Source organism: Hypanus sabinus, chromosome 8 (assembly GCF_030144855.1).
Source record: "Hypanus sabinus isolate sHypSab1 chromosome 8, sHypSab1.hap1, whole genome shotgun sequence".
Lineage (NCBI taxonomy): Eukaryota > Metazoa > Chordata > Chondrichthyes > Myliobatiformes > Dasyatidae > Hypanus > Hypanus sabinus.
Genome location: NC_082713.1, coordinates 131,862,415 through 131,876,629, shown reverse-complemented (window position 1 = coordinate 131,876,629; position 14,215 = coordinate 131,862,415). Strand labels below are relative to the sequence as shown.

The 14,215-nt window shown below is 39.0% G+C and overlaps 1 protein-coding gene across 3 annotated transcripts in view; it reads left to right on the top strand.

Moving 5' to 3' along the window:
* LOC132398430 (glucoside xylosyltransferase 1-like) overlaps positions 1 to 14,215 on the top strand; it is a 54,279-nt gene that overhangs the window by 13,791 nt on the left and 26,273 nt on the right. The window contains exons 1-2 of one of the 3 annotated variants that reach the window (XM_059977847.1): positions 1,224 to 1,426; positions 2,169 to 2,261. The exons of 1 other annotated variant lie outside the window; for it this stretch is intronic. In XM_059977847.1, the coding sequence (XP_059833830.1) occupies positions 1,239 to 1,426; positions 2,169 to 2,261 (281 nt within the window). In that variant the 5' untranslated portion in view covers positions 1,224 to 1,238. Of the gene's footprint in view, positions 1 to 1,223; positions 1,427 to 2,168; positions 2,262 to 14,215 lie in introns of those variants that run through there. One more of the 3 variants, XM_059977849.1, reaches the window with a different exon arrangement.

Below are 14,215 nucleotides of genomic sequence, written 5' to 3'. Positions count from 1 at the left end.
GCAGTAAGACAATTCAGAATAGTTTTGCTCACTGGGGTTTCAAGAATTCAGGCTTGGAGATGCCAGAAACGTCTGGAAGTGAAGATGTAACAATTTTACTACTTCAAAAAGTTGGGAACTATGAAGAATTTGAAGGTATTAACAGTTATCTTGAATGTTACAATGGAAAATGAACATTTCGAGGATGTAGTCGTCTAAATCATTGTCTGAAGGTCATCCATTATCTGCACTAGGTGTCTGTGCTGATTTTGTCATTTACAGTAAATCAAAACAAAGATGAATTCCTCCACCATTAGGAACTAATACAGTTTTATAGTACTGTGGTTCAAAGGTCAAGTTTAATGTCAGGGAAATGTGTACAATATACATCCTGAAATGCTAGAGAAGTGCCCCAAAGAATGAATGACAGTTAAACATAAGAACCCCAAAGTTTCCCACAGCTCTCTCCTCCTGCGTGTAAGCGGCAGCAAGCAACTATCCCCTTCACCCCCCACCATCAAAAAATAGTTTGATCAAAACTATCACCGAGCCCTAGCGTGTGCTAAGCAATAGCAAAGACACAGACCTTGCAATTACCCCAAAAGCTTTGCATTTCATCTGAATTCGACAACCTACAGGTTCTCTCTCTCCCTGACAAGGGAGAGGGAGATGTCTCCCATTTTCACAGCGAGCGTGAGACATAACAAAAACCGCTGGTTTACGATGTTAAAAGTCCATTTCATCGCTTTGTGGTAGTACTGCTAATGTTTTAATTTGTTCTGTATTTCATTTAAATACATAATTTATTACTCAGTTAAACCGTAGTTTGTATTTTTAAAATATCTTTTTAACTATTTCCATGAAAGTTCAGCCAATGTGGACAGCCAGATAATTGGGCCAAAATAAACTGATCCTGATGTATCCCAATTAACCAGAATCCACTATACTTAACAGAGAATTTAGCTGCGATGAATTTTTTGTTAACTCTGTTTCTATACCCTTCCAATTAAAGCATTCTTCAACAAGATTCTGCTAAAATGGGTATCTGAGATAAAGTAGATGGCACAAGTTTACAACATTTCCTAGATAGCATCTTCCATCTTCCAATTATCTTTTACTACTTTTATGTCTGTTCTTCACCTTAAATGTGTTTCTGGGACTGTTAGAACCTACAAATTTACAAATTGGGGATCGTTTGTGTGATCCAGCGCTTTGTTGTCTCAGAAGATTCCAGGAAACGAATGTGTACTCAAACGGCCATGAAGCAAAGCAGCTTCGAGACAGGACGCGAGCTAATGTTCAACTCCATTTCACCGATTAAAGTGTTGAGGAAGATTGGGGCATCAAGAAAAATGCAGATGGCAAGCAGGAATTCAGCGCCACCTGCCTTCCGTTTGATCACTGCAAGAGAAGGAGTCTGTGAGTGGCCTATCGCTGTGGCAGGCGGGTAGGCTTCTGTGCTCATGTGGTGTCCCTCTCTTTTTATGAATGTCGATGATATCAGGGAATGGTATTGTGCTTCTGCATTTATGGATTGGACTATTGTGTTTATGGACTGTGGAATTTTTCTGACGGGATTTTTATATTTTCCGTTTTGTGTGAGGGGAGGGGTTTGAGGGTTGATGTTCAGTTGTGTTCTGTTAATTTTTTTTTGTGCAGGTGAGGGGTTGTTTTGGGGGTCGATGTACTTGTTCCATTTCATACGAAGGGAGGGGTTTTGGAGGATGATGATTGAGATGCTGTACTTTGTGCAGGGCGTAAGATTGATGATTCTCTCTGACAACTTTCATGAATTTAAGTGTTGTATATGGATATATGCTTTGATAATAAATTATTTTGAAATTTGGAACTAGTAGTGGAACAGATACAATGCAAACAAACTCCTCCTTGCTGTTTTGTAGCAAACTGTAAAATATGGAGTCGTATCTCACATTGAGTGGATTTATTTTTACTTTTCCGTGTTGACTTAATTGCATGTTTGACTTTTTTTTGCTGTTTCAACACACTAGTTTTAGATATACATTTGGCTTCATTAATTATTGAAATATATATGACCTTTTATTGACAATATGTAAGTAGACTGAATTAAATAGCACTTTTTATGGACTTATTAATAGTTATTTTGTTGTATTTTGATAGAGTTGGTAGTTATTTTTGATATATAGACCACTTTGTTTTTATTCAATTAGGTGTAAAGATGTATCTGTGTCTTTCTGGAATCCATATTGGATGCTGCCCACTGATGTTTGTGCAGTGAACTGCTTTTGGGATTCTGCATTTAGGTAGGCTGCCTTGTAATTTTAAAGATTCATAGATTTTCTTTTCTCCCCAGAATGCTAATCCTTTGTGGATTTGTTATATCCAGGTTTTAAAAGGAGAAAGGATGAGCTAGGACTCATCTAATTCCAAAATGAGATAGTAAAAGATTAGTTATTCAGTTCTTGCCAGATTTAATGGATGTTAGTTAAATAAATGTGCCATTTTACTGAGCAGAGGCATTCTGTCAGCACTGTGTTGATGTTAGCCTGGTCATTTCCTCTAAACTGTGAGTCGATTAACTGTTCTCCTCCATAGAAAGTGATCGTGCTAATCCTGAAGAGCAGTGGTCCCCAACCACCGGCTGGAAACAATATGATTTGGTGTAATGAAACGATATGAGTCAGCTGCATCTTTCCTCATTCCCTGTTACGCCCGCTGATGGACTTGAATGCACGCAACGTCATTACCCACGGGAGGTCATCAGTTGCCTAAATGCAGTGATACCCTAGCGCCCGGGATCACTGGTTGGTCTCGGGTAACCGGCCACCTCGTGCAGCCGGCGAGAAGTGCTGTTTCTACTGGCCTGGAGCGTGGACAGATGGTCACCGCCTCTAAACCTGTTTAGCACACTGAATGTTCGTGGGGAACTCGGTGCTAAAATATTCGCAGATAATCTAATTCGGGCTCAGGGTTTTTAAGTGGCAGAACAGCTACCTCGCTGTGATCTACTGAAAGTCATCCCTCGAGCCAACTCTTGTCAGCCAATAGATCCTACCTACCTACAAAGGGGTTGGGCACGTGCCCTGTCACACTCCTCATCGGTCACTCTCTCCAGACTGCGACTGCTGCTGCCCTAGTACGGGGACCTCCGGCCCTTACCTTGTCTTCTCACTGGTATATTGCAATGATTTTATATGTTCATACGAGGAAAATATGCACTGTGTGTTTAATATCCAAACATTACTTAAAATGTTATGATGCTATTGACTTGTAAGTGACTTATAGTTGACTTACCACTATATTCATGTGAGGAAAATATGCGCTGTGTGTTTAATATTAAGTTCATTAGATGAACCCTTTTAGAAACAAAATTGAGTGTATTAGCCACTTATAAGTGACTTATCACTTGTATTCCGGTCGTGATTTAAACCCCCCCTGCCACCCCACTCCCCTTCGGTCGGTCTACAAGAATATTGTCAATATTAAACCAGTCTGCGGTGCAATAAAGTTTGGTGACCCCTGCTGAAGAGGACATGACATAACTCTTTTTTCTATCAATGAGGGAATGGACGTATATTCTGGGAAAGAGAGACAAAGGGATGGCATAAGAGATTGTTGGAAGCAACTTTTTAAATACTTTTTATGATATTAGATGTAGGTTAATCATTCGTATTTTTTAACGAACTCGTATATTTTTCATGGTATGTGGTGGTTTGTCCCCACTTACTGGCAGAAAGTGGTATAGCAGTTAAGGTAACAGTTTACCATTTTTAATTGGCTAAGTATTAGCACATTACTCACATGATATAATTGTGCAACCAGTAATTGGTGTATTTTATCTAAGGTATTTTTCTTATCTTGATTATGAAAATGATGAATTTTTCAGAGGCGCCAAGTTTATCATCCTTTTATCTTTGTCTCCTTTGTAGTTCATTCATCTCCACTTCGTTTCTCAGCTCTTTACTTAGTTTGCATAGTGTTTGTATGTTTGTTTGTACTTTAAGTTGAGGGATCAGAAAATAACAGAGAGCCAACAAGGTGAAAAGAGATTTTACATTTAATGATAACCTGAAGCAGAAATCTTGCATCTTTTTTTTTCATATTTCAAAACAATACTAAGATACAAGTTACATACCCCTTATGCTTGGGGCCAGAAGTTTTTTAGATTTTGGAATTTTTTGATTTTGGAGTATATAATGAGCTAGCTTGGAATCACTATCATTTCCAACTCTGAATTTATGTGGTACCAGTAAGCAGTCTTTGTCATATGCTTGTTCATCGCGCATATGTACTTAACAATAAAAATTATTACCTACCATTAATATAATGTGTGGAGGGTAAGAAAAACAGCACAGCAGCATTGGGAGAATACCTGAATCAGCTATAGACTAACAATGGCAGGCTTTTATTTTTAACCTACGATGCTATGTTTTGATTAAAAGGTTATATAGTATACTGTATTTTACTGTGTTTATGTTTTTATTCTGTACATAATCAGCATTGTAGACTTGTTCTGGTGTTAGATTTTTATCAGTGACTATCATGGCAAATTCGTCAATGAATTTCTCTGCTGCTTCATGATTAGCAGATGTTTTAAAAGTGTAATGCCTTTTCTTAATTTTCTACAGCAAGCCTGCTGAATATTCACAATCACCTTCAATTTTCCATTTGATGGGATAGATCTTTGCTTGTTTCATGATCAGCATATGGTTAAGTGGCGTATATTAACTCTGCTGATGAATCCATTCTTTCAATACGTGCTCAACGTCTTCATTTTTTGCTTTATGTGGTATTTCTGCTCAATACATATGTGAGGTCACATCTCAGAGCTGTATGTGGTGTGTAGAGACCTGTGCATCACCTGGGGATCATCTCAGTGCTTTGTGGAATTTTCCATGTGTGAAGTTGTGTCAATGGAAAAAATTTTTCAGATTTTGGAATTTTTCAGATAAGGGGTACTCAACCTGTATTACCATATTGTTGGAGGTGTCCACTCTGGACATTAAAAATAGCCTTTGGCTGTCTGCTAAACTTTGCAGTGTCCAGCTGGCATTTCTCCTTCATAAATTCTGTTCATGAATAACTTGATGTAAAATAGATTACATTTTGTCATTCCTATTTTGTCTAAATTAAGCAATGTTTTTAGCTGAAAATACAACTACACGACCAAAGTACTGCATTTTGGGGCATGAGATATGGTGTTCATGTACAAAATCTCCCTTTATGTTGTATGTTTAGAAACAGTAAATGCATCTTGTGTACAGTAGTTTTACAGGTTCTCCTAGGATTGTTAATGCCTGATTTTTGCATACCCTGTACATACGAATGAGCATTTGGGAGACCAGCTGGGTACATTTGCTGGCTGCTGTGGAGCTGCAGACTCCTCTGCTGGCTGGGAGCAGGATATTTTCATGCACCTTACGTGAGATATCGTGTGTTTATGGTCTGCTTTGGATTCAGCATACCTGATTCATGGTATCTAAGTTTGATGTTGGTTCCTTGGCAATGATGAGAGAAAAATTCTTTCTTTATTAAGACATTAACTGTCTCTTTGTAAAGTAACTGAGTCATTTCTTTAATGAACCTGAATTTTTTTGGAAGATCATTCCCTATAATTCTTTCCTGTTCTTCAGTATTCTGACTTGTATCAAGTTCACCTATCACTTACATTTTCACTCTTCTATATTAGTCTGGTGCCAAGGTCCCATTCTGGGCTTCTCTTCATAAACTTCTTGCTTGGTGCCAGAATTTGTTGGTAATACAACCGTGAATTGCCCAGGTATGTTTATTTTATAAATGCAAGCCAATCGTGTGACATAAATTGGTTAACCTTTTTTCCAGTTTTGGTCTGCTGTTGTTTATTTCTTCCTCTAAGTATCACATAGTGTTCTAGTTGTTTTTGTGTCTCTAATAGCTGCAAGTCCCCTTCACCACCTACTTTGAGACAAAATGACACCAGTTTCTGTAATCCTTTTGTAAACTAGTCATCTAATGTTCAAAATCAGTTTTGTAGCTCTTCTCTTTGGACCAGCAAACTGGTGTGTTCAAAGGCTGGCGCCCCTCCCCACCCACCTCTCAGGCCTGTACAGGCACGCACTTCTCAGTCTCCACCCAGCTAACAGGAATAACCTGCCACTCATTTCTAAATCATTACCTGCGGACCATTTAAACCCAGCTCTTGTCCATAATCCTTGTTCACTCATACGAACCAGCTAGCTTCAACTTGTTTACTGCTAAATCATCTCTGCTGCTCTGCTTTTGCATTAAGCCTCTTCTACATTTCCCAACAGGATGAGTGAATCAACAATAAACCCAGCAGAGTATGCTCAGTTATAGGAAGTTGTCTGTTGACTGGAGCTCATGATCCCAAAATACCAGGAAATCGATGACTATCTGCTCACCACTCTTAACCAACTCACTATTTTGATACTGAAACCCTTTGCTAATCATCCTACTCCCTTAGAGTCCAGGATTCCAGTGCCTGAATGCTTCGATGGATCCGCAACCTTCTGCTGTAACTGTCTGTCCTGGTGTATCTTGCTCTTCAAACACTGACCATCTCTGTATGTTATGGACCTTCATCATTTCTCTCCTGACTGCGCGAGTTTTGGCCTGGGTTGTCACTAACTTGAGACAATAAAACCACCATTTGCAACAAATACGAAGATTTTACTGCTGAGATGTATTGGGATTTTGACCACCTGGGAAGGGGATGGGAGGCAGCAAATTGGATTCTTTGCCTTAGTCAAGACTCACAGTCAGTGCTGGATTACACCGTGGAATTCAGGACCCTCATGGCGAAGAGTGTATGTAATATGGAAGTGCTGCTGGCCCACTACCATCACAGCCGCTTAGAGTGCATAAAAGACCAGCTGTCTACCCAGGAGATGTCTAATGACCTTTCAAGCCTCATCACCCTGGCCCTCCAAATTGACAAGCATCTTATGGAATGCTCCTCCAGATCATCAATTGGTGGAGAAACAAATGATGCACTTACTGATCACATGTATCAAATCCATGCATTCATGATCATCCATGCATTCATGATCATCCATGCATCAAATGCTCACTGTGTCTGGGTAAATGGCACTACCACGTAGAGACAAGGCAAGTGCCTTTCCATCTGGTAAGCTCCCCCTGGTCTCTCACGCCAGCACCATAGCCTGACTCTGTCCTCCTCCAAACCCCAATGGCTGAATGCATGCAAGAGGCTCTGGTGGATTCTGCCACAGCAGGCAACTTTCTGGACTGGACTCTATGTGCGGCTTGGACTCCTTACCGAGCCCATCTCTCACCTCTTCTGCATCGCTGTTATCGATCCTTTGCAGTCTGGGATGGTCAGATCAGGCACATGAGCATTGTGGAGCACAGTGAGTCCATCTAATTCCTCCTTATTGACTCGCCCAATACTCTTAACCCTTGGCTCTCCACTTGTGACTGTCACTTTGCCTGGTCATTTGGTTCACTGCTATGTTGGAGACCCACCTCCCGGGCCACCTGTTTACAACTTCAGCTGACCTCATCCCTTAATTCCGAGGAAATGGAGGAAACTCTCAACCTTACCGAACTCCCACAGGAATACCATGACAGCCATCACCTTCAGAAAAGGGAAGCTAACACCCTACAGCCTCACAGACCACCCCCAAGTCTGGGAACCATGCCTCTCTGAGGTCGTCTGTTCTCCCTCTCAGCTCCTGACACTCAAGCCATGAATTACTATATTACCGAAGCGCTGTAGCACAGCTCCATTCAACTGTCACAGTCCCCAGCTGCTGCAAGATTCTTCTTAGAAGAAAGATCGGGGTCTTCATCCCTGTATCGGCTACCTCGGACTCAATAAAATCATCATTAAGAACCGCTACCATTTCTCCTTCATCTTAGAGCATCCAAAGCACTCTGCAGGGTCCAGATCTTCATCAAACTAGATCTACCGGGCACATACAACTTGATGCACATTCACCAGGAGTTGAGCAGAAGATAGCATTCATAACACCCACTAGCCACTGCAAATACCTGGTGATTCCTTTCAGACTTTCCAACAGTCCAGCCATTTTCCAAGGCTTCATCAACAAGCTTCTCTAGGACATGCTACACAGGTATGTGTTTATCTAGCTTGATGACATCCTCATCTTCTCCAAGGACATCCCCCCCCCCCCCCCCCAATTTATTATGTTCAGTCAGTCCTTCAGCATCTTCTTGAAAATCAACTCTACAACAATTTAGAGAAATACCAGTTCCACACAATGATTTCCTTCCTGGATTATGTCCTTTCATCCCAAGGCATAACCATGGATCCAGAGAAAGTGCATGCCATCTTTGAATAGCCCCATCCTTGTTTTCTCAAACAGCTACAGTGCTTCTTGGGCTTTGCCAACTTCAAATGCCATTTCATTAGGAACTACAGCCAAATCACCTCTCCTCTCACCTCCCTCACCAGATCACCAACTTCACAGATAATCTAGTCTGTTGTCATGGATCATGCTTTCAAGGATCTCAAGAGACACTTTACCACCACCCCCATTCACCCCAATCTGAACCCCTTTGGACCTTTAGTAGTAGAGGTGAATGCATCGGACATGGCCATCCCCTCCCAATGAGGACTGGACGGGAAGACTCACCCTTGTGCCTTCTCACGCAAGTTCAACTGCACACAACACTGTTATGGAGTAAGAGATGGAGCTCTATTCTCTTTTGTTTATCTGTTGTGGCTTGTTATTTTGCAATTTATTTGGAAAATATTGTTTACTGCTATATCACTTCCACTGCTCTGTTTTTGGGTCAAGCCTCCGCTACATTTCCTGGCAACTCCCTCCACCCCCGTGTCCGCGAAGTCCAGAGTTAAAGTTCCAAGCAGTGAGGAGCGAGGTCTGATGACCCCCCTGGGTTCACGAATCAGCAAGTCTGGAGTTCAAGACCTAGCTTTTGGTTATCAGTGGTTCCTTTAGGTTGATACCAAGGATTGAATCATAGGTCCAGATGCCAAGGCCCATTGGCCTGAGCCCTCGGTCTTTAACTCTCTGAGACCACTGAGGTAATCAAAGATCTAGTGTCTCAGATCCGAGTCTGTTGGAGGCCAAAAAAGATGGCCTCTCTTTGGATTGGAGGATTATGTATTTGCATGGGTGGGAGGAAGGAATGGGGCTTGTTTTGCTGTTATGTTGTTTGTGTTCTGCGTTGTTCTGCCAAGCATTTTGGGCTTGCTATGTTGGCGTTGGAATGTGTTGTGACGCTTGTGGGCTACCCCCAGCACATACTTGGGTGTGTTGGTTTTTAATGCAAACAACTTATTGCAGTGTATGTTTCAGTGTGCACATGATAAATAAACTTTCTCATATTTAATAAACAAATTTGGCCACATTTAAATGTTATCTGATCAGTACGCTCTAAACGGTTTGCCCAATGTCTTCATTTCTGCTCTTCATTTTATAATCTTTTTTCTTTTTGTGAAAAGCAAAGAGCTGATGCTGGCATTCTGAAATGCAAAAAGAAAATGTTAGAAGCACTCAGTAGATGACACAGTGTCTATGGAGAGACTGACAGTTTAGTTTCAGATCAATATTTTCTTTGCTTGTTTGAACTTTTTCTACAAATGGAAACACCACCTTATATTTCTGCTCACTTCCATAGAAAAGATGTTACAATGGGACCTTTGTATTGGTGTTTATCATATCTTGCTCTTTTTTTTGTGTGGGGTCAGTGAACCATTTTTGTTCCAGTGTAATATAAGCCCCTCACTCTATTTTACCAGGTGTTTGATAACTGCATCATTCTTAACTACTACTTTGGGGACAGAAGAAAATTTTGTTCTTTTCTTCCTCCTTCCACTTTATACTTTGGCTTTGCAAGGTTCTTCTGCTAACTCTTATCTTTCCTCAACATCTGTTTGTAGGGTTAGGTTAGTAAACAAGGGGTCCACTGACTCCCACAGCTGCACTTGACTGCATTTCCTTAAGTGCTACTTCCTTTAACTTTTCTATTTACCCATGTTGCAGTGCCACAGACAGTGCTTTTGATTTTGTTTACAAAGGCAGAATAGTGTAAGTAAATGGAAAATACAAATAAAACAATTTGGAAATGCCGATCAGGTCAGACCACTTACCTGATAAAAGAAAAGAACTTAATATTTCAAACTGGTGATCTGCTGCTACTCCTGGTATGATATTGCTACCACAGACACCTTCTCACAGTTCTTCACAAATAATTGCTAGAGATGCTACACCTTCCTGCCACATAGGCTGGCAATGTCTCCTTCTATGTTAAACTTTGATTTATGTGCTTTCAATTTGGCATACTGCTTTTGTTACTTGCAGTGTGATCTCTCTGACACTGCAGTGACCAAATAAGATTTGGATGATTACTTCATGGAGTTTCTTACTTATTCAGTCAGAAAATTTGACTTCGAGCTTCTGGTCACTCACCATTTTAATGTTCTATTTATCCTACTTGCATGCTGACCTCTGCCCTTTATTTCCTGCACTGGTCTAATGAAACATAGAATTGTTCCTCATCGTTCAATTAAGCCCTTAACAGCCTCCAGGCTTAGTATTGTTTTAACAGTTTTGGGACTGTGTGGTTGATAATGATTCTGCTGTTATCATTTAACCCTCCACCCATTTTTCTACATCACATTTCTTTTGCACATCATCCTTTTTAATCTTTGTTTAATTATCAATTAATTATCAATTTTTTTTCTTGTTTTCTCTCATCTCTGTGAAGTTGAATTTTTCAGTCTAATGGAAGGCTGTTGAGTTAAAATTTGTTTCTCTCTTCTCAGAAACTGCATGATCTGATTTTTCTTCCCCCCACTATTTTGCATTTTGTTCCCGGCTTTCAGCATCAGTAGCATTTCATTTTTGTATTAATGTTATTTTGCTTTAATTACTGCTACAATTGCCAAGTCTAATCACCTGCAATAATTAAAGTAAAATAACATTAATACAAAAACAAATCAATTGATGATCAGTTAACCAAGACGCAAAAAAAGTTGTGATTCAAAAATGACTGTTAAAGTTAGAAATGAAAGATACTGAAAGGACAAAAATATAATGGACCTATAAGGAGACTGTTGTTTGAACCATTACCTGTCTGGTCTGTTTTAATCATTTAGTCATTTTCAGGGTATGAATGTGCTGTTAGTCTCCAGCCTGCCCATCCATAACTGTCCTTGAGAATGTGGTGATGGTCAGTTCCTGGACTGCTGTATACAGTGTTGTTAAGGAGTGCAAGCTGGTCTCATGGACGTGATGTGCTTAATTAACAAATAAGTTATAAATGGAAGAGAGCTGCAAAGTATTCAATAAATGAATTTCAAATCTTGATGAATGATGAAGATGATGATGATGCTTGGATCAAAGATACTTCCTCAAGGACCTCCTGCTGGGTCCTGGGCTGAGATGACTGGCCTCCAACAACTACTCTTTCATTACATAATCACAAGAGATTCTGCAGATGCTGCAAATCTAGAGTAATAAACAGAATTCTGGAAAAACTCAGCAGGCCTGACAGAATCTGTGGAGAGGAATAAACAATTGACATTTCAGTTTGAGACCCTTTATCGCAACTTCTTTCAACCAGCTTGATTTTGTATTGGCTTATTTTTTTTTAAAGAGTGTTGTTCCATAGTTGATTTTGAAAGCAAAATATTTTGTTTCTGTTTAGCTGTAACATCTTTAATAACAAACTTCTAATGTTGCTTATAACAAATATTAAGTTAATTGGCAAGTTTCTTTTGTCTGCTCTTTGTCTCCTTCCCAAATGCTTTTTCTCCAATTTAATGAAACCTTCTCCAAATTTTGCTAATTCTGGAAAATACAAGTAATCCACCAAATTCCTGACGATATGCTTTTTTAAACCACTGGGATAAGTATCATATCTCTCATTCTAGTTCTACCCTACTATCAAATGTCTGATTTACAGCTTTTTTTTAGTACATCACATGCATTCTCGATCGTCAAGTGGTCAAGATAGATGCATAATACCTGAAATTTATCTGCAATCTCCTTGTTTTTGCAATCATAATTCCACAGACTTGTCTTCAACAAGATCAGCACTAAGTTTAAAAAAAAACACCATCTATGAATACATTTGCTTTCTGGTAATTCTGCCTTGTACTAACCATCCATTCTGCATATCTGGGGTTAAAGATGAATGAAATGTCTTGTACTTTGCATCCATGCACTAGCTCCATTATGATTTTTTTAAAAAACGGGTTGTTCGTGGAGCTTAAATTTAGACTGTATTTGTTAATCACAAACAAGAGAAAATCTGCAGATGCTGGAAATCCAAGCAACACACACAAAATGCAGGAGGAACTCAACAGGCCAGGCAGCTTCTATGGAAAAGAGTAGTCAGCCTTTCATGCTGAGACCCTTCATCAGAACTCAATGAAGAAGGGTCGTGATGAAGTGTCTTGGCCTGGAATGTTGACTGGACTCTTTTCCATAGATGCTGCCTGGGCTGCTGAGTTCCTCCAGCATTTTGTGTGTGTATTTGTTAAAGTTTATTTGTAATAGTTGTACTGAGGAATAGTATATAATTTCAAAATAAAAAGGGATGTGTCCTCACTCACTCCTGAAGTCATCGTTTCTAGTGCAAAGAAGTTATTTTTGAAAAAAAGGATTAAATAGAAATTGCTAAAGAATAAATGAGAAGACAAACCAAAAATAGCAAAGGATATGGGGTATTTAATTTATTCATTATATGCCATTTAAATTAATCTTGCCAGACCCTCTTTCTGATGTATTTTGTTAGATACAAACATATTAGCAGAAGTTATAGTATTTTTGTACTGTTACAGTTTGACCTGCTTTCTGATGCTCTGTAGTCTGCAGCAGGTCATCTTCCATAGGAAAAGGTGCTTGTCAAATACTTTGGGTTGCTCTGCAGGCAATAAACTCTAATGTTGGGATTTGTATCTGAACAGTAGCAGATGCTCTCACATTTGTGTTACTGGTTCCACATCTGCATAAGAGTTTTAGTCTTATTCTGTCCATTTTAGAGGTTTAACTATGGAAAATAACATACTAAAAGCTGAACTTCATTTAATATCCTTTGTGGAATTAGCTGCCTTTTTAACAATTGCTTTAAAAGTCGTAGCCAAAATATGATTTATAAGATGTAGTCATGGTAGTATCTGGAATTAGATATATCTCCAAAGGATCCCACTTCATTAGTCCATGCAATTCAGAGAAGAGGTCATTACATTTGCACTTAATTTTAGACAGCTACTAACTTCAAAGATGAATGCCAATAGTCAAACATAATAATCTAGTGCAACACAAGCAATGTGTTCTTGTGTGTTATTAAGGAAATATTTATACTGACTGTTGAAAAATTTTTTAAAAATTCAACATGTAAGCATGGTATTGTTCAATTAATAGACCAAGTCATTTGACTTCTGTTTTCACCTGGTAATCTCAAAGACAGTATAGATTTAATTTTATCTTTGAGTTTAAAATAATAAGTCTAAATGCAAAGTACCAGAGATGCTAGAAGCCTGAAATAAATACAGAAAATGCTTAATGGATGAGGCAGCATCTGTAAAGGCAGAGAGTTCAATAATTTTTCCTTGGATTAAATATCTTTCCCAGGAATGGTACCATAAGGTTACTCTCTGCAATACTATGAATAAATTGCAGTTTGTGCTGATAATTATTTTAGAAGGCAGTCATATTCATAGTCAGCTGGTTTAAATTCACTTCTCTGCTTAGCAATTCAATGAAACGAGCTGGTGCTCATCTTAAAGAGAGTTTCTTCTGCATCGTATTTCTGATGGTTTATGCTTCTATACCATTAAAAAGCTAGAAAATTCAAACTTTTTGCCAGTTTTGGTGTGGGTGTGTGTGTGAGCTGACTAATCTACATCTAGTCTTTAATCACAAGAAGTTTATGTACAATATGGAACTTTGAAAGCTGAAATTTATTTATTATTCATTTATAAATTAATCAATGATCCCTGCTAAAGCCTTAATCAGAGATCTCTAGAGGAATCGAGAGGCTGAATTTTGCTGTGATATCCAGTGAATATTTAACTGGAAATGAGTATAGGAGGTTTTGATGTTTTCCTGAATTGGAATAGAGAACAAATTGCATCTGGAAATGCTAGAAGTGCTATCTAAAATAAAAGTTATTGTTATTCTTCCCCAGGCATCTATTCCATTATTTGTCAATGTCATCCAGCCTTATTGATAAATTATTAGCAACATCATTTTGCAGGCTCCATTATTAAACTATGTATTTGGAAAAGTTGTTTAAAAGC